The sequence below is a fragment of the Leucopleurus acutus genome (genome assembly GCF_964270905.1).
Source record: "Leucopleurus acutus genome assembly, chromosome: 1".
NCBI classification, from domain to species: domain Eukaryota; kingdom Metazoa; phylum Chordata; class Mammalia; order Artiodactyla; family Delphinidae; genus Leucopleurus; species Leucopleurus acutus.
Window position 1 is genome coordinate 198,937,715 of NC_139142.1, and position 27,864 is coordinate 198,965,578.

Consider the following 27,864-nt stretch of genomic DNA (forward strand, 5'->3'; position numbering starts at 1 on the left):
ACAGAGCATGAGACCAAGAAGGAAAAGAAGAGAGACAGACACATACATGTGAAATCCGGGGAAAGCAGAGGAGAGGAAGACAGAAAGTGAGAGACAGTCACGTGCCAACAACCAGAACATCAAGACCCGTAAGGATCCAGAGAGCAACGTGCTCACATGATCACGCAGAAACCCGGGTTCACACAGACAGCACATTCGGCAGAAAAGGGGTCAGAAGGAGCCACAAGATAGAGGCCCAGACAGGAACATAAAAAGCAAAACGTGAGTTTGTGGCTCAAGAATACTCCTGCGTAAATGATAGTAAATACGTGCATGGTGCCCACGTATTTTGGGCGGGGGGGGGGGCTTCTATTGTTTTATTGATTTACAATGTTGTGTTAGTTTCAGGTGTACAGCAAAGTGAATCAGTTACACATATACCTGTATCCCCTCTTTTTTAGATCTCTTCCCATACAGGCCATTACAGACTATTGAGTAGAGTTCCCTGTGCTATACTGTAGGTCCTTGTTGCTTATCTATTTTATGTATAGTAGCATGTATACGTCAATCCCAATCTCCCAATTTATCCCTTCCCCCATCCCCTCCTGGTAACCATAAAATTGTTTTCTACAACTGTGACTCTATTTCTGTCCCAGACATTCTTTGAAGCACTTTACATAGTAACTTATAAAATCCTCATCAAGGTGCCATGAGGCAAACACTATTATCATCACTACTTTTTATTCTTATTTTTCAGATGTGGAAACTGAGACACAGAGAGGCCAAGCTACTTGCCTGAGGTCACACAGCTGGTAACTGGTGACTGAGATTTGAACCTAAGTCTTAATGTCTGTGTGCCTTATTCTCTCTCTAAATGTCACCTTATTATACACAAATAAACCATAACAGAGACACACAGAGGGAATAAAGCCACTGACACAGCCCACACAGCCACTGTCACAAGACATGTAGATAAATTCCATGACCTTCATGGGAATATACAACTCAAGATGTTTTGTAAACTGTGATTAAATATTTTTAAACTGTGCTGAATTTCCACAACTATGCAAAAAAGAATGAAACAGCATCCAATTCCCTTCCTCAGGGGCAAACCCAGCTGGATACAGGTTAAAGCACTGAGGGTTGGGAACTGGGGTCCTTGGAGTCAAGGCCAAGGTCAAAATTTCTGCCCAGGCAACAGACTGCTTAGGGCTGGGAACCAAAACAGAACTGCTAAGACAACGGCAGGGTCTGACACTAAAGAGGACAGATATGAACAGCCAATACCAAGAGGGTAGAGTCAGGAATCAAGTTTAGTGACAGAATAGTGTTTAGGGTAAAGTGAAGATTTCATTCATTCACATGTATATTTATTCAGCAAATCAAGCTCTTAGTACTGTTCTCAGTACCAGGGATATAACAGAGAAAAGAGTAAATGCCCACGAAGAGCTTGTAATCCAGTGGGAGAGAGATGATAGCAAACAATGACAGCATCGTGACATTAGTCCTGTGACGAGGGCAGCAGAGGGTCAGGAGCTGGGATAGGCCAAGCCAGGCCTGCTGCGTACCACTGATGCCAGGCCTGCCGCGTACCACTGATGCCAGGCCTGCTGCGTACCACTGATGCCAGGCCTGCTGTGTACCACTGATGCCAGACTTGCCGCGTACCACCGATGTCAGGCCTGCCGCGTACCACTGATGCCAGGCCTGCCGCGTACCACTGATGCCACACCTGCCGCGTACCACTGATGCCAGGTCTGCCACGTACCACTGATGCCAGACCTGCCGTGTACCACTGATGCCAGGCCTGCCGCGAACCACTGATGCCAGGCCTGCCGCATACCACTGATGCGTAAGAAAAGGAACCTGGAAGGGTGAGACTGTAGGCCAACGGAACCTCCAGCTGTGACAACAGCGTGAACCTTTGAGACTGGCACGCTGTCAGTGTAAGGTAGGGAGCCCACAGTTTGTGGTGTGAGCTTACTCACCGCCCAAGGGTTGTATAAACTACAAGAACTTTAGGGGCTGCTCTGAGTGGGACAATCCGCTCACCTGAATCCCCTAACCTGGTGTTTACATTTTACTGATTCAGTAATAAAGCAAAGTGAAAGGAAGTCTAACTGAGTCCAAGTCCACGTTCAGGCAAAACCCAGATCTGGGCCGACCCTGCGGACGGGAGCCCAGGGGAAGGTGTTCCATTTGAACCTGGGGCGTCAGGACTCAGCGCCCTAGAAGAAGCAAAGTTTAAGCTGAGAACCAAAAGGTGAATAAAGGGAGCCAGGTAAGGCAAGAGAAAGAGAGGGGGGAAGACACTGAGAAACAGAAAACAGGGAGTGTGCAAGCTGGGAGAAGAGAGAACGTGGGACGCGCAAAATGTTGAAAGGAACTCTGTCTGGCCTGGTGGGTGGTGTACTAGGCGGGCAACGCTGCAGAACTGCACCATGACAAGTCTTAGAAGCAAGACGGGGCGAACAACTCAGCTTCCTCCTGCGGGAAAGGACGAGTCAGGGAAGGTCTAGTTACGGCAGCGTTACAATGAGATTTTAGGGTGTGTGCCCTGGCTTCAGTGGGGAGGACAGATGGGGGGGTTTGAATAAGCCGGTACCATCAGTTGGGAGGATACAGCAGTGACCCAGTATCAGAGATGGTCTCCAAAGATGCCCGCTACCTCCTCCTTCTCTCCCCACGCACGCGAGGTGTTCCTCACGTCAAGAAGTAAAACCTAAAGCTCCTTCCCTTGAATCTGGGCTGAACTTTGTGACCCGTGACCGAGACAACGCAGCACAGGTGGCATCCTGGGTCATAAAAGTCCTGGGGCTTCTGCTTGAGGCTCTTGGAACATTCACTCTCTGGACAGGGAATCCAGCCACCACGCTGTAAGACGCGTAAGTCACACGCAGAGGCTCCCTTGCAGGTGCTGTCGCTGGCCGCCCGACCTGAGCTCCTACAAAAGCCAATGTCAACTGCCGGCCGTGGGAGGGAGCCATCCTGGAGGTCCAGTCCAGCCCCCCACTGGACTACAAACCATATGAAAGCCCCTGATGAAGAGTCCCCCAGTTCAGCCCAGTCAGCCAGTGGAACTGTGAGAGAATACGAAATCACTGCGTTTGTCATCAAGTTGTTTTTTTTTGGACGTGCGTGTGGGATCTTAGTTCCCTGACCAGGGATCGAACCCGTGCCCCCCTGCAGTGGAAGCGCAGAGTCTTACCCACTGGACTGCCAGGGAAGTCCCAAATCATCAGGTTTTGGGGCAGTTTATTAGGCAGCAACAGATAACCAGAACACCAGTTAATAACTAGGTAACAGTTAAGAGATAATTAGAGCAGCTCTATCAGTTAGGGCTCTCCAGAGAAACAGAACCAGGAGTCTATCAATACTGATGTCTGTCTGTCTACCTATCTAGATTTATTTTAGCGAATTGGCCCACACAGTCAGGGGAGCTGGCAGGTCTGAAATCTGCAGGGCAGGCGGGCAGGATGGCAACTCGGCAGGAGGTGATGCTGCAGTCTTGAAGCAGAATCTCTTCTTTTCTGGGAAACCGCGCTTTTTGCCCTGAAGGACCTCAGCTGATTGGAGGAGGCCCACGCACATGGTCAAGGGTCATCGCCTTTACTTCAAGTCAGCTGAGGGTAGATGCAGGCCACACCCTCACGGCAATGCCTAGACTCACACGTGATTACATAACTGGGCACTACAGCCTAGTCAAGGGGACACAGAAAATTAACCAGCCCGGTAATTCAGCCCCAAGTTCTGGTGGAGGAGAGAGAGGAGGAGACGGCTTCGCGACACGCTTAGGATGTGAAACCGTGGAAGTCTGGTGACGAACGGCAAATGGGCACTGCAGGGAAGATGTCAAGGGTGATGGGGGCCACTGGGAGGGGGCGATGCCTTCCCCGACACAGGGAGCAGCTTAAACAAAGGCAAGATGGGGGGATGGCCTTTGCATCATGCGGTATTGTAGTAACCTGCCGTTGTTTTCACTCATCCCAGGTCTCATAAGGACAGAATGAGATCACATGGCAGGCAGCAGTGGAATGAGAAGTTAGATTGTGAAGAAGGAGGGTTGCGAAGCCTTTGAAAACAGAAGAGAGACTCAGTCGTCTGGCTGGTCCAGAGGCCGTTCTGAATGAGCACAAAACTATGGCCAGATGAACTTGCCCAAGCCCCTCCCAGGGCCCCATCGCGGGACCGGCTCCTGACTTTCAAACATCGTTCCATTAACGCCAACAGCCAATTACGTAAGTGTGGAAAACACAAGTTCTAAAAATACAGAATCAGCTGTTAAGGTGAATGTTAAGATTCTGGAATATATTTTACTTTGCAGACCAAAAACGAAAAAACAAGAAAAACTCCAGGTCAGAGTCATTATTACTCAGTGTGTGAAGAAAATGCAAATAAGCCATTCGTTTCTACTTCTATTTAGTTAGATATTTGGGAGGGGAAATAAAAAGGAGTAAGAAACTTTTTTTTCCTTTTTGCAGACACCGTCTGGCAATGTATTTAAGACCCTGGAGTAACACTCTGAACCCTGCGAAGACAGAGTTTTATCGTTACAAGGCTGAATCGATCTCACGCGTAATTGCACCAGCGTGCTGGTCTGTGAAGCATTTCCTCAGGAAACTGTTGCCCGTATATTTTGTGTTGACACTACTTTCTTTTATAAAAGGTCCCATTATTTCATGACCTTTAAACTGACCAGGTCCTAATCGTGTGCTTCAGTGACAAGCGATGCGTGTGTCTGGCAAAGGGCTCCTTCTGTGCTAGGGATGGGAGTCGCCGTCCCGCACACATGGAGGGACAGGTAGGAGGCCGGTTCTGACCATGATCATTTCTGAGCCTGACTCACGTGGACAAATGGGCCACAAGGGCTCCCAGCAGCCACCACAGCGGCTCACCTCTCAGGCACTCTTCCAGGTCAGCCCCCATGGCTCACTGAGGAATTCACCATCTTCTGCTTTTTTTGGCTACAGCCCCAAGCTCAGCTTCTGTGTCTGCCTGGCCTCCGGGACCTGGGCACTTATTTTCTTGCTTTTGGCCTCTGGTTTCCCTCCACATCCTGACTTTTCATCTCTGCCCTCAGGCTTTGCCCAATAGATAAGGCATCCTACCCTGAACTTGCCAGGGTAGGATTAGGGTTAGCGTTACGGTTAGGGTTTTGTCCCCATTGAGGGGCTAAGTCATCTGGGGAAAGAACGGGATGCAGAACTCTGTGCACTGCCTAGAATTAGGCTGGTTAATTTTCAGGCAACTCAAAGTCATTCCTTGTTGGACCTCTGAAGCGTGTTGCCAAACACGATTTGACCGGCCGTCCTGAAAGGGAGGGACAAGCCACAGACAGTTCCTATAAAGGTAAGTCCTTTTCTACTGCAGACGGTGCACAGGAAGACTGCAACCTACTATTTTTAGTAAAATATTCATTGTAAGCTAGGAAAATGATATTAAACTGACAATAATAATAATAGTGATCAAGTATTGAGACTTTAACATATAACGGACTCTGTACTGAACATTCTATGTATTGAAAATTCATAAAAACTCATGAAAGAAGGTATTACTCATCTTTATCAAACTGATAAAGAGACGGGCCGGGAGAAGTGACTTAACCTAATAAGAACGATAATGAGGCTACAAATAACCGACTGCCCAGGTGCCTCTTGTCCAAGGTAACATGGTCCCTAGTGGGAACTCAGCATTCACAGGGAGATCAAATATAACATAAAATCAATGACTATGGAAAACAAACAAAAGGTCAATGAAATAAGACACATGAAGCCAATGGGAAGCTCAGTCCCAGAAACCTGAGTATACTTTCCAACTCCTGGTTCCTATACTGAGCCCTGACTCATTTTAGAACCATCTAGAAAGATTCGTGGTTCTTCCTGATGAAAGTGCTTTCCCATCAATATTTTGCACTCTATAGAATACGTGGATCACAGGTAACCAGGGCTGTAAATTAATCCCACACACAAAATTCCAATCCATACTTGTGATCAGTGTTCTGAAGGAGAATCTCATCACAGGACAGCAGCAATGACTTCATCAGGGTGTTCAGGGAAGGCCTTCCTGAACAAGAGATGGTGGATGTGGGATCTGAAAGGTTGGTGCACATGAACAGGGGCATGGGGGGCAGAAGGGACAGAGCTGTCAAGCCTCCGGGGCTGAAGCAAGTATCGGACATTTGATGAGACAGAAGACGAACGCAATGGAGCAAAAAGAGCCAGGCGGGGTGTGTGGTGCGAGGTGAGGCCGGAAAAGTAGGTAGTGGCCAGGAAATATAGGGCCTTAAGGGAGTTTAAGTCTCAGTTTTGAATGCATCCCCTCCACCCCCGGCCTCGCAAAACAACAACAGCACTCAGCGGATTCCAAACAGGTTGGGGCAGGGGTAGGCTTGGTGGAAGTGAGTTGTGACCCCCCATTATCACCCAATTTCCATTAAAAAAAAACCATCCAAAGAAGACGTGGTACATATATACAATGGAATACTACTCGGCCATAAAAAAGAACGAAATCATGCCATTTGCAGCCACATGGATGGACCAAGAGACTGTCATACTAAGTGAAGTAAGTCAGAGGAAGACAAATACCATATGATATCACTCACATGTGGAATCTAATTTTTAAAAAATGATACAAATGAACTTATTTATAAAACAGACTCACAGATTTCAAAAACAAACATACGGTTACCAAAGGGGAAAGGTGGTGGGGAGGGATAAATTAGGAGCCTGGGACTAACATACACACACCACTATATATAAGATATATAACCAACAAGGACCTACTGTAGAGCACAGGGAACTCTACTCAATATTCTGTAATAACCTATGTGGGTAAAGAATCTGAAAAAGAAAGAATATATGTATAACTGAATCATTTTGCTGTACATCCAAACCTAACACAACATTGTAAATCAACCACACTCCAATAAAACGTTGTGAAAAAGCCATCCAGCTATTGTATGGAGAACGGAGGAGAAGGGTACCAGCATGATGGACGATGACCCTTGTGAAGGTCACTGCAGTAATCGAAAGGAGAAATAGCGAAGAAGCAGAGTCCTCCCGACCACAGTCAGCCATAGAGTGTCTCCTATGCACCAGCAAAGATTCCCATATTCTACAGAGACATTTCTAAAATACAAACAGGACTCGAGGATGGACTGATATGGGGATGAGGGGGAAGGAGCCAAAAGAACAAATGGAGCAACACAGAAACCCAGGGTGAGAATCTTTCAAGGAGCGAGGAATGGTTTCTCATTTCCAGATCCTGGTAAGAGGTGAGAGCTCAAACAAAACGGGAAGGGAAAATGCCTTTTGGATTTAGCGTGTGGGGTCACTGCTGACATAGGTGAAATGTTGTCGTTAAGGATGTGGGTGGAAGACAGAGTGAGTACAGGCAACTCTTTCCAGGGTTCGGTTATGCAGTGGAGAAGGGGCTTTGGGTAAGAAGTGAAATGAAAACTCAAATCAAGATGGCGGGTCAAAATACCGTGATTTTAGAATCAACTGGCTCACAATGAATATACGTTTCACACTAAAAACATAGATTGGTTTTGCTGTTGTTTTTTTTTTTTTCCTTTTTTTATTTCTTGGCTGCATGCGGCATGTGGGATCTTAGTTCCCCGACCAGGGATCCAACCCACGCCCCCTGCACTGGAAGCGTGGAGTCAACCACTGGACCACCAGGGAAGTCCAAAAAACAGACTGCTTTTAAAGAATACAATGATCTAAGAATTCCAGGGCTTCGCAGGGATTCAAAAGGCACGAAAACATTCTGTTTCAGCCCCAACAGATCAGAAGAACTAAGGGCTTCAAACAGACACTACCTCTTTTAGCAATATGCCTATACCTAAATTAAAACAGAACCACCCGTGAGATTGAACTAGCCTCCCAGACCACTGGGAGAAATTCCAGCAACCCAGCGTGGATCTGTTATTAGTTTGTGGGATTATCCGGTTGGCATCACACTGAAAGATAGGATGGGAGAATTGACAGTCCTCCCTGATTCAGGTTAATTCATGTTAATTCATTCAGGTTAATTCATTCAGGTTAATTCATTCAATTAATTCATTCAATTAATTCTAATCACACAGAGTGTTACTTTCCAATTCTTGGCTCTCTCACAAAAGTAGGACGGCAGAATGGCCTAGACATTTGGAATTAGAAAGTCAGACATTGGTGACTGTCCTTAACGAATCCAGTTAGATACAGAATGGGAGGCATGGCATTCAAAAAATCCACCCATTCATCATTCACGTCGTCACATGAATTAGTACGTCCCATGGCAGGGGTGGTCTGGTACAGAGAAAGTGGAGTTTTGAGGAAGGATGAGGGAGAAAACATTTGGGAACGTGGAAACCTGACATCCCATCGTGTCTCCGGACCCTGAGGCATCGCATTGAGAAGCAAGAGAGAAATGAGGAAGGAACTGGGATAATTTACAGAAAATCAGAAAGGCGGGCTGGAAGGAAGCCCAGGCACCCGACCCAGAGCTGGGTGTTCAATACGTTTTGAAATATACAATAAATGGACAGTTTCACACATGTCACAATTTTAGCTTTACCTCAACCCACTCAAGGTTCTGCTTCATGACCCGGCAGCCATAGGAAGATCCAAGAGGGTGTGTGATTCCCTGTTCAATGTGGGATTCACACAGGTTTCAGGTTAAGGAAGAGAACGAATGAAGACCAAATTCCATCCGCATCTCAGACGACTGAGTTTTCCCCTTATGTGTGTACACTGATATTTTGATGTTTATGAAAGATCAGCTCATCTATTTGAGTAGAATATAAGTAAACCAAGGTAACTAGAATATGAAAGACTATGACTGTCAAAGCAAAGGACAGGAACTCCACTGAAATGTTAACTCAGAAGCGAAGGAGATGATGTTGAAACACTGGAGAAAGACCTCTGCGTATACAGGGACATTGCACCAGTGTTTAAACAACGTAATGTACCAATGAAGATACCCCAAGCAACGTAACAAGGAGCAGAGGGCTTGAAAGGCAGGGCGGTCTAGAAGAAGACTTCTCCGACCTAGGAGCATAAAGCAATATGGTTAATACCGAGTACAACTTGGGAGATACGTTTTTGAAATAAAATTTAGAAGATCAGTGAATCCCATGTGGTTTGATACATTTTTATGGCGAAGTTTATATTCTGTAGACTAAGACAGGAACTAGTCCCTAAATGTACAGAGACAGTTTCTATTATTAAATACAGCAGGTGTAATGACATGGTGTGGGTTTTGTTGCTTCTCTAAATGCACAGGCAGGCTGTATGGCACGACAAATAGAAAATGATATGACAGAATATTAACACTGAAAAATGGTCTCGAGGCAGAGGAAACGAGGGAAAGAAGCTTTTTCAATCTGACAACTGACCCAAAACACCTATCACAAAGTGCAAACATCTTGTTAAATTTTTTAAAAAATATGTATTGCTTTGAGCTGTCATCAGAGTCACCCTGCATGAATCGTAAGTAGCAGACAATTTAAAGGGTATGAGGAGGTTCAGAAAAATGAACATGGTTTTGTATAATCAAAAGAAGCCCCTGATAGAGATGACTTTTGCTTTTCCCCAAGAAATCTATGCTACAAGACAAAATGTCTGGGACTTAATAATGTTAAGTGTTGACTGAATGAAAAAAAAAAAAAAGGGAGTAAGATCACCACATGCTATCCGAAATCAAACCATAGCTATTGCTTCTGGAGACATATTTTAGAAAATAGTTGAAAACTTTGTTGGTCAAACTAAGTGTGGTTGCTCAGTTTTACGATTTCTTGAAAAATATTGATTAAGTTATCCATCTATTTATTTGCAGAATTTATAGGCTTTCACATAGCTAAATCATCAAACATGTAAGTCTCACACAGTAAAAAAATTAACGTATGTGATATGTAGTCTGTACGTTTCTTTTGTTTAACACTGTATTCTGTCCAAGGAGCTCAAATAAAAATGAAAGCAACACATCGGCTGTTATTTTAGAAATATCAAGGAATCTACTAAGACAGCAATGGAATCTTTTATATCCAACACAAAGAAAGACAAAGTTACTTTCAAGAAATTTTAATCGAACCAAACCTGAGGGGATAACTTGAGATTTATTAAAATTGCTACCATGTAATAGTTATCTGTAACAAAGTAATCAGGTACAAAATACCTGTTTTACAAGTAATGTGAAAGGCATCTCATTTGCATGGGCCTTAAAATAGACATGTGCCTTTATACAATAGCACCATTTTCTGCCGCTATGTTTTCAGTAAATACCGATAATGTTCAGTCACTTTTGTATTCAAACTCACGTCCGTGAAACACAGGGATGTCTCAAGAAATCAAATGGTATTAGAGGTTCCAAAAGAAACCCCAAACAAAATAATTGTGCGACTATTTCTGGGAAAAAAAAAGTGAAAGTAAAATAAAAATTAAGCTCTGTTGCTTGTATACCTGTTAGCTTTCTATAATCGATTACACAAATGAACACAGTTCTTTTAAGTCAGAAAACAATTCATGAAAGCTAATGCAGTAATAACCATGCAAGTTACCGAGGGAATCCAAGACTGATTATTGAAGCTCAAAGTTCTTCTGCCGATGCAGGGGACACGGGTTCGTGCCCCGGTCCGGGAAGATCCCACATGCCGCGGAGCGGCTGGGCCCGTGAGCCATGGCCGCTGAGCCTGCGCGTCTGGAGCCTGTGCTCCGCAACGGGAGAGGCCACAGCAGTGAGAGGCCCGCGTACCGCAAAAAAAAAAGATCTTCTGCTGGGATAAAACCTGCTTACCAAAAGTTTCCAGAGCTTCACAAAAGAGTTTTCAAGGGTGAAGTAGAGGAAGACAAGGAAGAGGAGTCAGGAGCTTTTCATAACACATTTAATTTAAATTTAAGTATTTCGATGTTATTGTAATAGGGAAAAGCACATCTGATTCCATACTGGATCTGTTTCTTTTACTTCAACCTTTGTATTCCATTGCTCTATTGCTTTTGCTAGAGCATCACTAAAGGGATGTAAAAGTATGGCCCATCTCTAGGAATCCTGCCTCGCATGCCTGCGGCTTAAGCTAAAATACCTTTGTTTCACTCACAGGAAACATCCTGACCAGGCCCACCTGTGAGTGGCTGCAGGAAAAAATGAATTAACGCATCCCCTCCCGAGTCTGGCAGGAACCAGAAAATATTTGCAGCAATAACAGGAACTATCATCCAAACCCGGGCAAGATGGTTCTTTGGGACACCAGTCCAGCATCCTCTCAGCCTGCTGGCTTTCCAAATAAAGGCGATCGTCCTCGCTGCAACAACTCATCTCTCACTTTACTGGCCTGCTGCATGGCGAGAAGTACAAGCTTGGACTAGGTAACATTATTCTCAAACATCCAAGTGTCCTGCTCAAGCAAATGATTACCTATCCATCTCTAAACGTGACAGGGAGACAGTGTGGAAACCAATACAGACCTTCCTCCACTTACCATGAGATTACACCAGTAAACCCAACAGAAGTGTACAATACCCTAAGTCGAAAATGCATTTAATACACCTGGACTACCGACCATCACAGCTTAGCCTCGCCTACCTCACACGTGCTCAGAACACTTAGATCAGCCTACAGCTGGGCAAAATCATCTACCACAAAGCCTCATTTATAATAAAGTGTTGAATATCTCCTGTAATTTATTGAATACTGTACTGAAGATGAAGAGCAGAATGACTGTCAGCGCGTGAGTTATTCACCCTCGTGACCACCAGGCTGCCTGGGAGCTGCCCAGCATCACGAAATAATATCAGGTATGTATTGCTATCCTGGTGCATGGCTGTTAGCATACTGATGCCATCCAGGCCTGTTCGGTTCCTCCTGTCCTTCCAATGACCTTACCTAGGACTGCACTGGGGGTAAATCTCTTCTTTGTTGTCAAGGGCTTTGTAGTTCATAGATGTTGTTTAATCATCATTAGGTCCAGGTTGTTTCTGTGCTGTGTTAGTCTCCAAACAGTGATAAAGACCTTCGTCCGTGGACATATTCCTGGCACCCGTGAGGCTAGCTCCCCATCGTAAATCTTGACTTAGGAATGCACTTGCTGTCTGCAAACACAAACCCCCATGCCCTAGGTTAACTATAAAATTGTCCCAACTGCCCCCCGGAGATGCAGAGTACAGCTGCATATGCTCTGGATCAACGTCTGCCTGATCCTACCCTGTATGTAAGTTACCATATAAGAAACGGATCCACCGATTATACGGCGCTGCCTGCCTCATTCTTCAATCTCAAGATACCTTCTCAGTTCGGTGGACACTTTCTGTTCCCTCTGTCCTCAGACACTACAGAAAAGATCAAAATTCAAAATGTGAAGTACAGTCTCGAATTAATGCATATTGTTTCTTCACCATTATAAAATTAAAAAATTGTTAAGCCCAACGATCGTAAATGGGGGACCATCTATAAATTCTTAAACTGAAATGCAGGTTAGATTTTCCACAAATTAGTATACGTGTACCAACTCGTGCTTGGGGAAAATAATGGTAATAGGAAAATTAATTAATGATTTTGAAAGCAGAAGGCAGACAGCTTGACATTCTTAACTTTGTACAGTTATACGTAAATGAAATTATACGCCAAGGGAGAAAAAAAGGCGGTAGGACATTTTCAGCTCTTACTCAAATCCCTCTTGAGGATCTCACAGAAATAACAATTCATAACTGAAGTCTAGAATTAATTTAATTAATTAATTTAGAATTACAAGTACGGATAAATCTGAGCTATAGCCACACCTAAACTTAACGATAATCATGCTTAGCATGGAAGGTGAAACAAACAATCAAACCCCAAAGCAAACAGAGCCTCAGGTCTGGAAGAGTTCTTAAGAAATATTTTAGTCCACTCTGGGGCTCCCAGGCTCCTTGAGAGTCTGATGAAAGTTAGGGATCTTTTCCCCAGAAACATGTGCAAAGTGTCACATACAATTTCAAGGGCTTCATGGAACCACCAATATAGATCTCAGATGTTTCCAGGTAAAGGTTGAGGGAAGTTAGGGACTCAGACCCCAGGTACAAGTTCTCAGACTCACAATTAAATTACTGAATGACATTAAGAATCTATGAAAAGAGGACAAACATTGTTAAATGGAAAAAAAATTAAGACTGCTGAGAAGATAGGCTTCTCCAGGGCCATATTTCTTACGTAACGTAGCCTTCAAACTTTCTTTTCTGGGAGAGCCCGTTTTCTCTCAACACTTTCCGTGTTTATCCCAGACCAAGGAAACATCTTCTGCATCTGGTTGTCCCAAAGTCATCTCAAACACAGCCTGCCCCAAATAGGCTTATCTTCTCAAAAGCAATTGGCCCTTGAAATCTCTCTACTTGTCACTGGCACCACTATTACCACAATCGACCAGACCCACATTTTCTCATGGGTCTCTGACTCTATTTTTCTTTCTCCTTCAATTAGAAAACTAGGAATCAATAAGCCACCAAGTCCTGCCCCTTTTTCACTCATGTTTACTACAGCTGTTTATTGGGTACCATCTAAGTGATGGTCACAGGAGATACAAAGATTAAAAACAATAAAACATGTCCTCAAGGAGCTCACAGCCAAGTGTCCTTGCCTTGTTATTTCTATAGCTACCAGTGATGTTTTAGATCTTCGTCATATTGCAGAGTCATCTTTCTCCCACCAGCCCCTGACTGCTCTGGCTTCCTTCAGTCTATTCACTCCCTCCTAAGGCTCTGCTGACTGAATGCATTCCCTAAAATAATAGATTCATCACGTAATTCCCTTGCTGGCGATATCCCTCCTGGGTTCCTGGTATCTACAGAAAGACTGTGGAAGGATTCTACTCTGATAATCAGAGTCTTGTGCACCATCAGGCCGACCCCATCTACCTATAAGTCTCCCCTACATCCCAAGCACCCTCTAGTACAAGTTCACTGCAACGGTGAAGCTGGTCTTGAAACTCACTCATGTTTATTCCTGGTCCCATCGCTCCTGGTCTCTCCCTCTCTTTCCGCTTGTCCTCAGAGCTACAGCTCAAGCCCTGCCTCTTTCCACAAAACGTTTCAAGAAATTACATCCCACAGCGACCGAGCATTGATATACTACGGTATTTGTATACATCACTCATTTTTACGTTAAATCATAAATATTCACACTTTTATTTCTTGTCTCTCCGAACTGTTTCAATTCCTTTGAAATCAGTAAGAAAACCCTACATTCCCTTGTTGGTTTCCATGCAGCCATTTATTTAATACATATTTACGGAGGTTCTGCTTTGTGCCTGAGGTTTGTGTTTGAGGTTCTACTTTAAGCCTGTGTAACAGGCTCAAGCCTACTGTGCTTTGATAGAGTAATCCCGAAACAAATATTTATTGATAAATAAAAGGCATGCCCTATGCTAGCAAGTAGCTTATTTATCTAAGGAAAGCTTTTAAAAGCTCTCTGATTTTGAGATCCTGTGACCACAAAGTCCCATAATCTTCAAATAGCCCCTAGGTGTCAACTTTTGGGAGTTTCAACAATCAGGCTGGAGCTGGATTTAGAATATATTCACTTGCTCACATTTTTTCAGAATTTAATGTAACTTTTGTTATTCCTGCTAAAAGAATATTACCACCTTTCACTTTTCTTCAATTTGGTATAAATTGCTATAAATAAATACAATAAAATAGAATACTATTTAGTTACTTGACATCTATAAGAATAGGGGACATTTCTATAATGCCAGCTTTATAAATAAGCCAGAAACTCCCCAGATTTGGCCAGCTATATCAGTAAAAACTGAGGAAAGTGAATGGCTTACTATGATTTAATTGGACAGATTTCTGATGAGGGTTTATATAATTTAGTTCACAAATACGTCCATAAAAAGAATGTATCAATATAATACATATTCAAGTAAATAAATAAATGTCACCATGACTGTTCTCTTGAAAGACAGCAAACAATAAGTGTTACGGTCCCAGATGTTTACTTAAATTGGCCCTGAAGGGATAGATGATTACCATGGGGTAATCATCACAGTTACGGATGCACTTTTTATACTGAGATGGTTCTAAGGGAAAAGTGGCCAATCTGCATACCAGCCATCTATACAGCATCTATCCATTATCATTTGCACCAGTGACTTTCACACGGCTTTGGATTCAAAGAGACTCCTGATTTTTAGTGCGTGCATGTGCGCGCACACACACACACACACACACACACACAAAGAGGGAAAGAAGGAAAAAAAACCTTTAAAAAGAATTCTCTTTTTAACTGAGCTAGATGTTGTCCGTAAAACCTTGCAGAGATCATTCAAGACTCAGAAGGAGGCTACCTTCTTCCAGAGAGGATTCTTTCTTTTAATTTAGATATGTAGCAAGAACGTTGATTATGAGGGATTGGCTCACATGATGACGGAGGCTGACAAGTCCCACGATAGACAGTCTGCAAGCTGGAGGCTCAGGAAACCAGTGGCGTAGTTCTAGCCCAAATCCGAAGCCTGGGAACCAAGGGAGCCACTGGTGTAAGTCCCAGTAGGAGTCCAAAGGCTGATGGCCAAGGAGAAGATGAATGTCCCAGCTCAAGCAGAGGAAGCACGTTTGCCCTTCGTCCACCTTTTTGTTCTATTCGGGACCCTCAATGGATTAAATGATGCTCCAGGATTATTTTGTTTTTATCAGGCATCTAGGCTGAGGGCAGACCTAAATCCAAGGGAGGACGGAAATGACTTCGATTGGGCTTCAGTCTTTTAGAGAACGGGTCTCTTCTAGGTATGCTGGAAGCCCTGCTCTATGTCTCCACCTCTCCTCCATGCTTCTGCTTTTGCATCCAGCAAATTCCTTGTGAGGGAACGCAGCTCCAAAGGCGTCTCTTCTCCTTCAGCTTCTCTCTTCTTCTGGACCTTAGTCCTGGAAATTCCCCCTGCCTTGGCAGCTCTCCACTGCCCTCAAAAGAAGCGTTTCATATACTTCGTTTTGTTTGTATTATTCTCAGGAGGTTTGCCCTGAATCAGCTTTACCGCCAGAAGTGGAAGCTCCTTTATCCCGACTTTAATTGTTGGTGTCACTACTCATCTAGTCCTTCCAGCTAATTATCTGGGATTAATCCTCAATAGTTCAATACCTCCACAGCTCTCTCTTTCTTTTTTGCCTACTCTGCACTTGTAGAAAGGTCTCTCAAAACCAGACTCTTCTGCTACTCATTGACCCTGTGATCGCTTAGGTTACAATTGCCCTTGCAACTTTCTATCAGGTCTTCCTGTCACGAGAATCTCTCAAATCTAGTCTTTGGTAGGATTGTGTCTAAGTCCATCTGAGCTGCTATCACAGAATGCTATAAACCAGGTGGCTTATAGATAACAATTTATTTTCACAGTTCTGGAGGCTGGGAGTCTAAGACCAAGGTGCTGGCAGATTCGGTGTCTGGTGAGAACCCACCTCTGGGTTCTTAGCTGTCTCCTTGCTGTGTCCTCACATGATGGAAGAGGCGCGACAGCAGTACGTGGTCTCTTTTATAAGGTCGTGAATCCCATTCATGAGGGCTCCACCCTCATAACCCAATCACCTCCTACCTCCCAAAGGTCCCACCTTCGAATACCATCCTGTTGGCGATTAGATTTTTAACTTATGACTTTGGAGGGGACAAGTTCAGTCTATAGTGGACGATCTAGCATAAAACGTCCTGGAGATGAAATAGTTACACAGGAACCCCACACTCTTAACTGCCCGTTAGGAAAGACAGTGGAATCCTACAGGAGGTCATGACAACCATGTGTCTACCCAGTGGAGGAAAGATGTTCATTTTCAGCTTTAACCCAATCAGGAAGTTTCTCTCTTACCCAATGGGAGCTGCCCACAACCCGTCTCCAGCGGCACCAGAATCAAAGACAGCTGGTCCAATGACTCCAGCATGTACTGACTGAAGGACCCTGCATGCAGAAGAACTGGCTTCCTACAGCGAACAGAACTGATCAGCGTTAAGAGAATCTCAGGCGAAGGCCAAGTCTCTTTAATAAGGTTTTTAGAAGAGTCGATGCTTAACGTAAATTTTGAAAACAGGAACCAGTAAAGATAAAAACATACTACCGAATTGTAATAACCTGGCACAAGACAAAACCTGTGTTGATGCAAAGCAAAGAATCAGAATGTGGCAAAGAAAAGCAGAGCAAGGTAGCTCAGGCAGGCACAGAGATACCTGGCCTGGCTGCGCCCTATGCGCAGATAATGGGAGGAAGCAGTGCCAGAGAACGACCCAGGCATCCCCCGCAGGGCACTGTTTTGACACAATTTATTTCCGTCTGGGTGGGCTCCCAGGTATTCAAGCACAAGACAGCTCTGTAACCATCCACTGATAACCTGGTCTCGTCAGGTTGACGGCGCCCCCCTGGGTTATGACCTGGAGCGTCTCATGCTCCTGAATGGTGCTGAGATTAAAAAGCTAATGAGAAAAACGGGAAGGGAATATGCAGAAAGGAACATGGTTTTTGTTCTAGAGCGTTGGGACCACAGGTGATTTTTTTTTTCTTTCTATGTTTTCCAAAATTCCTTTACACTGCTACATGTTAGTTACAAATACACGTCAAATACAGATGGTACGAAGAAGCAGCAGCATCCTCTAAAATATGATAAAAAGTACAACAAAAACCTTCCTTTTGAAGTTGGGATTTCTGTAATTAATTTCAGCAACATAATCACAAATTTCTAGCTAAGAGCTGGGGATACAGGGCCTTGTGTCTCGTGAGAGGATCTCAGAACGAAAAGTCCCTCATGGTCGCTTGGCCCCTTCTACGCTTCTTTTTAACAGCGCATTGCTTATTTTAGCGACAAAGCGAATGTACAAAACATTTTCGAATCTCATATTATTTATGAAGAAACTTTTTACCTAAACTTCTCATGCTCTTCTGCTTGTCGCTTCCATGGACAGCTCTGGATACTAGTGACGACCTGAAGATAGTCATCCTCTGAATACCTACAAGCCAAATGTCAATGAAATTAGAAAAGAAAGATCTCACTTATTGCTAAATGAATATGTAAGTTTTCTAAAGGACACTTACAATCTACTCATGTTAGCCTCTAAATCTTTTCTGAAATAAGGTGATGTAGAAGGAAGTAAACATCACAGCCATTTCAAAACTTCTAGGAGCATGTGATTCACAAAGAATCATTACGTTGATTTAGGAATATGTAATTTTCACATTCATAAGTCCAGTGGAGTATTACGAACCAACCACGACAGCACATTAATTCACGTGCGTATCTTATGGCTAGTTAACAAATAAATACATTTTTATAGACACTTACCATAAATATATAGGTTACCATCTTTTTCAGACTCTAAGTTGATAGATTTACCTTGGGATATATGGATAACATTTCCACAAAATAATCATCTTAAATTTTAATCTGAACAGTACATTAAAAAAGCAGATTGGGCCAGGTTAAAAGAGATGTATACTGGCATAAAAATCTACAGGCATAGTGGTACAGTTTGGCCGGATCCCAGTCCCTGGTAGATCTCCCTCTACCTGAAATTTCATCATTAAGTAACAACTCCCTTAAATCACAAAACAGCCTCTAGTCTTTAACGGTTATCAATTAAAATGCATATATCCTTTTGAGTGAAAAAAACCCTTAAATTTCCTTTCAGTTAATAGCATAGTCATTAGTTGCCAGCTACTTGAGATCAAGGCTTTGCAATAAAAAGATAGAGTATATGTTGATGAGTGTCTGGGGAAGGCAGTAAAGAATCTTGTCAGAAAGGACCTTCTCCACCCCCATGCAGTATAATGCAGATGCTCCAAAGTCTGTCTCTAAAAGGAGGTATTTCTTATAGGTGGGGAAGGTAGTCAACCAATCAACTCCTTTGCCCTTGAAATTTACCTACCTTTTGGGTATCTCGCCTGTCAATGTTGCCACCAAGATTAATCGAAAATATTTTCTCTTGGTTCCCGTTGGACCAGCTAAGAAAAGCTGAAAATCTTGAAAGACTTTGCAAAATACTAAAGGAGAACAAAGCAAAGAGCTACCACAGGAGAGATTAAAAATAGTTTGACTTGCATACAGGTTTCCAACCTCAACCATTTAACCTCACTCTCATGGGCCCCAAGTCTTGTCACCAAGGGACTCGAGAGATCTATACTCTAGCCCCAAAGCTTTGACTAGACGTGGCACTTCCCAGCTGGAGTGAGGATCACCTGCCTCCACATGGTGAGAGTTAATCTAAAGACCTTCTGCAAAACAGCATTAAGTTAAAAAAAAGAAAACAAAAGAAGACATGCACATTCAGCAGCCTACTCAAGGCTCTCTCAATTTCTGGCTCTTCAAGAGAGAGATGTGACATTGTGACTATCCTCTCCTGCCTGGAGAAGTCTTATCTACCACCAAGGCGTGGTTTTTAGTCATTTGATCACCCTGGAAACAGGACAACCATCAGAGCAATGTGTGTACCAGGGTCCATCACGCAAAGTAACAAAAGAATTGTCATCTCACATTTTTCACAGAACTAGAACCAATAATCCTAAAATTTATATGGAATCATAAAAGATCCAGAATTACCCAAGCAATCCTGAGGAAAAAGAACAAAGCAAGAGGCATAACCCTCCCAGACTTCAGACAATACTACAAAGCTACAGTAATCAAAACAGCATGGTATTGGCACAAAAACAGACATATGGCTCAATGGAACAGAATAGAGAGCCGAGAAATAAACCCACACACCTACAGTCAATTAATCTTTGACAAAGGAGGCAAGAATATACAATGGGAAAAAGACAGTCTCTTCAGCAAGGGGTGTTGGGAAAGCTGGACAGCCTCATGTAAATCAATGAAGTTAGAACACACCCATTCGCCATACACAAAAGTAAACTTAAAATGGCTTAAAGACTTAAACATAGCACGTGACACTGTAAAACCCCTAGAAGAGAACATAGGGAAAACATTTTCTGACATAAATCATACCAAGGTTTTCTTAGGTCTGTCTCCCAAGGCAAGAGAAATAAAAGCAAAAATAAACAAATGGGACCTAATCAAACTTACAAGCTTTTGCACAGCAAAGGAAACCATAAACAAAATGAACCTAAGACAACCTATGGAATGGTAAAAAATATTTGCAAATGATGCAACTGACAAGGGCTTAATTTCCAAAATATACAAACAGCTCATACAACTCAACAACAAAAACCCAAATAACCCAATCGAAAAAATGGGCAGAACTAAATAGACATTTCTCCCAAGAAGACATAGAGATGGCCAATAGGCGCATGAAAAGATACTCAACATCACTAATTATTAGAGAAATGCAAATCAAGACTACAATGAGGTATCCCCTCACACCAGTCAGAAGGGCCATGATTAAAAAGTCTACAAATAACAAATGCTGGACAGGGTGTGGAGAAAAAGGAACCCTCCTACACTGGTAGTGGGGATGTAAGTTGGTGCAGCCACTATGGAAAACAGTATGGAGGTTCCTCAAAAATCTAAAAATAGAGTTACCATATGATCCAGCAATCCCACTCCTGGGTATATATCCAGAAAAGACAAAAATGCTAATCTGAAAACATACATGCACCCCAATGTTCATTACAGCACTATTCACAATAGCCAAGACATGGAAGCAACCTAAGTGTCCATCAACAGATGAATGGATAAAAAAGATGTGAGATATATATACATATACACACACACACACACAATGGAATATTACTCAGCCACGAAAGAGAATGAGATAATGCCATTTGCAGCAACATGGATGGACCTAGCAATTATCAGACTGAGTGAAGTAAGTCAGATAAAGACGAACATCATATGATATCACTTATATGTGAAATCTAAAAGAATGATACAAATCAACTTACAAGACAGAAACAGACTCACAGACATAGAAAACAAATTTATGGTTACCAAAGGGTGGGGGGGGAGAGATAAATTAGGAGTTTGTGATTAACAGATACGCACTACTTTATATAAAATAGATAAAACACAGGGAACTATATTCAACATCTTGTAATATCTATAATGTAAAAGAATCTGAAAAAGTATATGTATGTTGGATATGTATATATGTATATACCTGAATCACTTTGCTGTAAACCTGAAACTAACACAACATTGTAAATCAACTACATTTCAATTAAAAAATTTTAAAAGTTATAAAAGAGTTGTTGTCTCACAAAGCTCAACTAAAGAGAAATGGAAAGGGAAGGGCCAAATACAAATATCTAATTAAACCAATGAGAACTGCAACTGTATCTGAAGTCATCAAAATAAAACATATCATGAAAAGTACAGTAAATGAGAAATTATTATCCTATCATAAAAACCAAATGTGTCAGAGTCTAAAGTTTTGTTTAAATTTCATTTATTAAATTAAAAAGAAATTAAATTTCTCATGATGTATAATAAAATAAAATTAGTGAATTTGAAGACACAGCAATAGAAACTTAAAAATGAAACATAAAGGGGAAAAAAGGTTGAACGAAAAAGCTGTAGAGAATCATTCAGCTGTGAGCCAACCTCAAGGGGCCTAAATGAGAAATTATGGTCCTAGAAAGAGAGAAGAAACCAAAAAAAGTTTGAAAAAATTACGGTGGGAAAATTTCCAAATTCAAGGAAAACTGTAAACCGACAGATCCAAGAGGCTCAACAAACCCAAAGCACAGGAAACATGAAGAAAACTACACCAAGGCATATAATAAAAAAAAAATTCTTTAAACCAGTGATAAAGAGAAAATCTTAAAAGAGGAAAAAGACACATTATGTACACAGAGATGAAGATAAGAATTACAGCACACTTATCAGAAACAATGCAAGTCAGAGGCAGTGGAACAATGTCATTAAAATACAGTGCAGGATTTGGCAGGACTGTCGATCTAGGATTCGAGAGTGAGCAAACCTTTTAAAAAATGAAGGTAAAATAAGGACTTTTTCAGGTATAAAAAGGCTAAAGGAATTCATACCAGCAAATCTGCAGTACCAGGAATGCTATCCAGAATATGTAAAGAACTCAAAGTTCAATAAGGCAAACAGCCCAGTTAAAAGCTGGGCCAAAGATCTGAACAGACACTTCACCACAAATGATAAACAGGTCGCAAATCAACCCATGAAAAGATGCTCAACAACATGAGCTACTAGGGAACTGCAAACTAAAATCACAATTATATACTACTATGCATCCACTAGAGTGGCTAAAACCGAAAAGCCAGACCACACTAAGTTCGGCAAGGAGCAGAGTAAGTGGAACTCTCCTACACTACTGGTGAGAACGTAAAATCTACAACTCCTTCTGAAAACCACTGGGTGATTTCTTCAAAGGGTAAACCTACATATACCCCATGCAACCCAGCCGTTCCATTGCTAGGTATTCCAAGAGAAATGCAAACTTACAGCCGCAAAAAGACTTGTATGGCAGCTTTATTTGTAACAGCCCCAAATAACTATCATGTAAACATCCATAAGAGGTGAATGGATGAACAGATGGTGGTATCTACTTACAAAGGATGGAAAAATAGAGACAAAAAAAGAGTACACAACGTAGATTCCATTCCAGAAAATGAAAACTAGCCTACAGTGACAGAGAGCCCGTGAGGAGTTGCCTGGAAATGGGGGCTGGCACAAGAGGGGCAGCAGTGGCAGAGAGGAATGGATGACAAAAAAGCATGAGAAACCTTTGGTGGGTGATGGATGTCTTCCTAATCCTGACTGGAGTAATGGTACACACATATGCCAAGACTCCTCACATTGCACACTTAAGTTACAGTATATTATACATCATTTACCCCTTAGAAAACTTTTTAAATGTTCATATTGGGCTAAAAAGTTGTATTTTCCATGGTGATATAAATACGATAATGAGCATTATACATCGGCCATTGTTGAGGACCAAATATCTAAAATTCAAAATTCTAGTCACGCTGAACCTACAGTATATTTAAATGAATATGCTTTTTTTTTTTTTGCGGTACGCGGGCCTCTCACTGTTGTGGCCTCTCCCGTTGTGGAGCACAGGCTCCGGACACGCAGGCCCAGCAGCCATGGTTCACAGGCCTAGCCGCTCTGCGGCACGTGGGATCTTCCCAGACCGGGGCACGAACCCATGTCCCCTGCATTGGCAGGCGGACTCTCAACCACTGCGCCACCAGGGAAGCCCTGAATATGCTTTTTAAAGAACTGAGAAGTTGCTACTTCCTATGTGTTCTCAGAGTCCTTAGACCAATACTTCTAATAATAGCCTTTCTCACATTGAATTTCATTCCGTGTTTACACATTGGCTGCCTTTCTAGACTATGCCTTTCCGGAACCACAGGACCTCGATGGCTAAGCATTTCTAGACTAACACAATCCCAGATCAAGCTGATTATTCTTGTTAACCCAGGAAATACGTGAGTAATTTAATTATAAATACAAAATGTAATGAGGTCATACACTACTGTAAGTTCAAAGCAATATTTCCTTACTCCACAGATTATGGCTTCTACTCAGTAACATTCCCCAGTGCTGACTGGCACTCCCTTGACCTGTTCACAACTCACCTACCCCTATAGTAAAGCCTACCCCTTCCTCAGCATATTGCCTGAAGAGCCTCAGATTAGAGCTCAGTAGCTAGTCAGTCACTTCAGCCAGTCCATTAACCCAACTCATCCTTCCTACTTTCCCAGTTTCTGTTCTTTTCTTTTTGTTTTTTTAATAAATTTATTTATTTATTTATTTTTGGCTGCACTGGGTCTTTGTTGCTGTGTGCGGGCTTCCTCTAGCTGCGGTGAGCGGGGGCTACTCTTCACTGTGGTGCGCGGGCTTCTCATTGCGGTGGCTTCTCCTGTTGAGGAGCATGGGCTTTTGGCGTGCGGGCTTCACTAGTTGTGGCATGCGGGCTCAGGAGTTGTGGCACACGGGCTCAGTAGTTGTGGCACAGGGTCTTAGTTGCTCCGTGGCATGTGGGATCTTCCTGGACCAGGGCTCAAACCCATGTCCTCTGCATTGGCAGGCGGATTCTCAACCACTGTGCCACCAGGGAAGCCCCCCAATTTCTTAGCATGAAATAAAATGAGTGTGCACGTGTGCGTATCTGGTTACACTTTTACCCTTTTTGCCATGATTAACCCATGACTGCCTCCATCTTCGACTTTGAACTCCCTCAATCGTGATCAATGCAGAATTTGCTGAGATTTCACACAGGAAATAGAGGAAAGGGGTTATGTTGTGAGAGATCTAACCTGTGCAACTTTTAAAAGCAAAAAACACAGTAAATCCCTATCTCATTTTGGCCAACTCTTGGACTTGAGCGTAAGGTCTTTTCTCAACTCTCTTTGCTGCCGCAGGATGGGTGTGGGGAACCTCTCTTCCTAGCTCCATACTTTCTTTCTCATTATTGTGCTGGAGCTGGCTCATACAAGCTTGGAAGAACTGCCTGGTACATGTCCAGCAACGTTGTGAGCACGTTGTGAAACCACTGGTAGCTTGAAATTAGGCAAGGTGGGACAATTTACATCACTGGAAGCAGCAAATGTGACAAGTCCGGGCATTCTCCACAAGCTAGTTGCTAAACGTGAGCACACCACTGCCCCATCCTTCTCCACCCCTGTTCCACAACCTGTGAGACTGGCTCAGAACTTTGCAGTCTTCCCCCAGTCTGAGCCTTATGGAGGCTGGCCAAGAAGGCCAGGTAAGAGTTTGCTGCCACACCTGACTCATCAAGAAAACTGATTCAGAGGGGTCCTAAGCCTCAGTGAAACAAAACTATCATATTAGATGCAAGGAGCAACTACAAGCTTGGGAAATTACAGATGACTTTATTTCTCCAAAGGTTTTAAGCACTCTTATGTATATTATACTTTAACTTTGGCGTACTTGAAAAGCAGAGTTCGTGTCATTTTGACAATCATCCTTCCCATTATATCAAGCTTAGTCTAGAACATTAAAATTATCACCCACTGCCAGTTAGAATAAAAGTTCATTGTAAAGTATGGATAGTCTTAAAAACGTTTTGTTTTCATGACGTATGTCTCCCAATAAATTGTAGCTGGCTCCAATGTAACTTAATATTGAAAGACGCCAATCATAATGTATCTGATTTTACTAGTAAGTTAGCTGCATAGAAGGGCTTTTGACTTTAGAGTCCCTGATACTTAAAACCAAGTCAAACACATTACAGCAGACATATGTATCAATATTTTAAAAGGAGAAATACTCCTGGCCATTTTATAATCAGAAGACAGTACTCAAGCTACTTACTTCCTGGAGTTGCTGTGTTCAAAGAATCTTTTTTTATGTCTAGAAATGAAGCATTATCCTCTGGTATTATAAAGGGGAAGACTAAAGAATAAGGAAAGTTAAAGAGTTTTTTTTTCCCTATATGCTGGTCCTTTTCTACTGAACAATAAATCACCAACCAGCTTTTTGAGATAATTAAGACTACCACAGCACCATCATGATTTGTAAGGTGGAAGCATGGCTAGAGAAGGAAAAATCCCATGGATGCTACAAGTGTGGGCCAATGTGTGAAACAAACGTGCCTCTATAGCATTTTCCTGTTGAGTAAAATGCTCTGAATCACATCATACATTCTGCAAATTTACAGTTACAGTTGGTTTTCAATTGCAAAGTATGGTCTTCACCCCAAAATTGTGAGAGGCAGCCACCCCTATGATATCACCCCCATTTTTATGGATGACAAAACTAAAAGTTCTGAGAAGATAAACAGCTTGCTCAATGTTGTACTGTAAGTAGGTGAACTAAGAATTCAACTCACATCTTTTAATTCACACTCTGGCTCTCTTTCCAATATATCATGCTGCATCTCATCTATTTTCAGAATGAAACTGAAAATCAGTCCCATCAGAAGTATTTTCTGGTACCAAGACATATAATAAATCATACTAAATAATGCAGCAAGTTATTTTCAAAAGAATAAATAATATCTATTTCAGTCATTATTAATGATACTCAAAATGAGATACAGATTATAAATAACATATAAAAATGATACTAGGTAAATATAATATTAAAATTTTAAATATTTTTCTAAGACAAATACTGTATGATATCACTTACAGGTGGAATCTAAAAAAAACAATAAAGAAACAAAAAAGAAACAGACTCACAGCTATAGAGAACACACTAGTAGCTACCAGTGAGGACAGGGAAGGGGGAAAGACAAGACAGGGGTAGAGAATTAAGAGGTACAAACTACTGTGTATAAAATAAATAAGCTATGAAAATATATTGTACAGCACAGGGAAAACAGCCGCTCTTTTATAATAACTATAACTGGAGCATAACCTTTAAAAATTGTGAACTACTACGTTGTACACCTGAAACTAACATAATATTTTAAATCAACTATATCTCAATAAAGAATAATAATAAAATGTTTTTCTAGAGACGTCTCTTTGGAGATGAAGACCCACATGCTATGACTAGTTTTATTTCAATTAAGATATAAACAGGACTTTTCAAAAGGCACAATTTATGGTTAGTTAACTTAACCATTAAATATTTATTGGGTACTTATTAGATGCCTAGACCTTATCTTGAAGATATTCATTTATCAGTCCTATGTAAACAGCTGAGGTACTGATTTAGTTTCCTATAACATCTCTTCATGGTGAAAGCCAATCTTTTTGTCTACTGAAATGGGTGGAGACACCCCAATAATATTAAGTCAGTAGGCTTCTAAGTGGTATCCTGTGTAGATCAAACAGTCTCTTGTAATTAGTTTCTATAAAACCCCTGAAGACCTCAGGTCTACATGGAAACAAATTCTGCAAATCAATATAGCGGTATAAGATTTTCAGTCAGTACAGCCAATCATTTCCACTGGGCAATACTTTTTAAAGGAATGGCTGATCTGAGAAAATATTTGAAGAGATTATAGTTGAAAACTTCCCTAATATGGGAAAGGAAATAGTCACTCAAGTCAGGAAGTGCAGAGAATCCCATACAGGATAAATCCAAGGAGAAACACGCCAAGACACATATTAATCAAACTATCAAAAATTAAATACAAAGAAAAAATATTAAAAACAGCAAGGGAAAAGCAACAAATAACATACAAGGGAATCCCCATAAGGTTAACAGCTGATCTTTCAGTAGAAACTCTGCAAGCCAGAAGGGAGTGGCAGGACATATTTAAAGTGATGAAAGGGAAAAACCTACAACCAAGATTACTCTACCCAGCAAGGATCTCATTCAGATTCAACAGAGAAATTAAAACCTTTACAGACAAGCAAAAGCTAACAGAGTTCAGCATCACCAAACCAGCTTTACAACAAATGCTAAAGGAACTTCTCTAGGCAGGAAACATAAGAGAAAGGAAAAGACCTACAAAAATAAAACCAAAACAATTAAGAAAATGGTAATAGGAACATACATATTGACAATTACCTTAAATGTAAACGGATTAAATGCTTCAACCAAATGACACAGACTGGCTGAATGGATCCCAAACTAAGACCCGTATATATGCTGTCTACAAGAGACCCACTTCAGACCTAGGGACACATACAGACTGAAAGTGAGGGGATGGAAAAAGATATTCCATGCAAATGGAAATCAAAAGAAAGCTGGAGTAGCAATTCTCATATCAGAGAAAATAGACTTTAAAGACTATTACAAGAGACAAAGAAGGACACTACATAATGATCAAGGGATAAATTCAAGAAGATATAACAACTGTTAATATTTATGCACCCAACATAGGAGCACCTCAATAGGTAAGGCAAATGCGAAAGGAATGGCTGATGAATGTGTGACAGCCAAAAAAGAGAAATATGTAGCAAGCAGGCTGAACTGAGCTACACATGGTACTGATTTACTGACATTTCAACCACTAGAAGCAGGAGACTTCTATTTACATCGTTTTTAACTCTGCGTGATGGTAACTTCTAATTAGAATGCTGTGATTATTGTCACTTGGCATAGGAGAAAGGGA

At 42.0% G+C, this 27,864-nt stretch overlaps 1 protein-coding gene across 1 annotated transcript in view; it reads right to left on the reverse strand.

Annotated features, from left to right (window-relative positions):
* The window catches only part of ST8SIA6 (ST8 alpha-N-acetyl-neuraminide alpha-2,8-sialyltransferase 6), a gene marked incomplete at both ends in the record, with an annotated part of 134,797 nt that overhangs the window by 16,836 nt on the left and 90,097 nt on the right, over window positions 1-27,864 (reverse strand). The window contains one exon of the mRNA XM_082845117.1: window positions 17,824-17,910. Coding sequence (XP_082701243.1) covers window positions 17,824-17,910 — 87 coding nt within the window. The remainder of the gene's footprint in view (window positions 1-17,823; window positions 17,911-27,864) is intronic.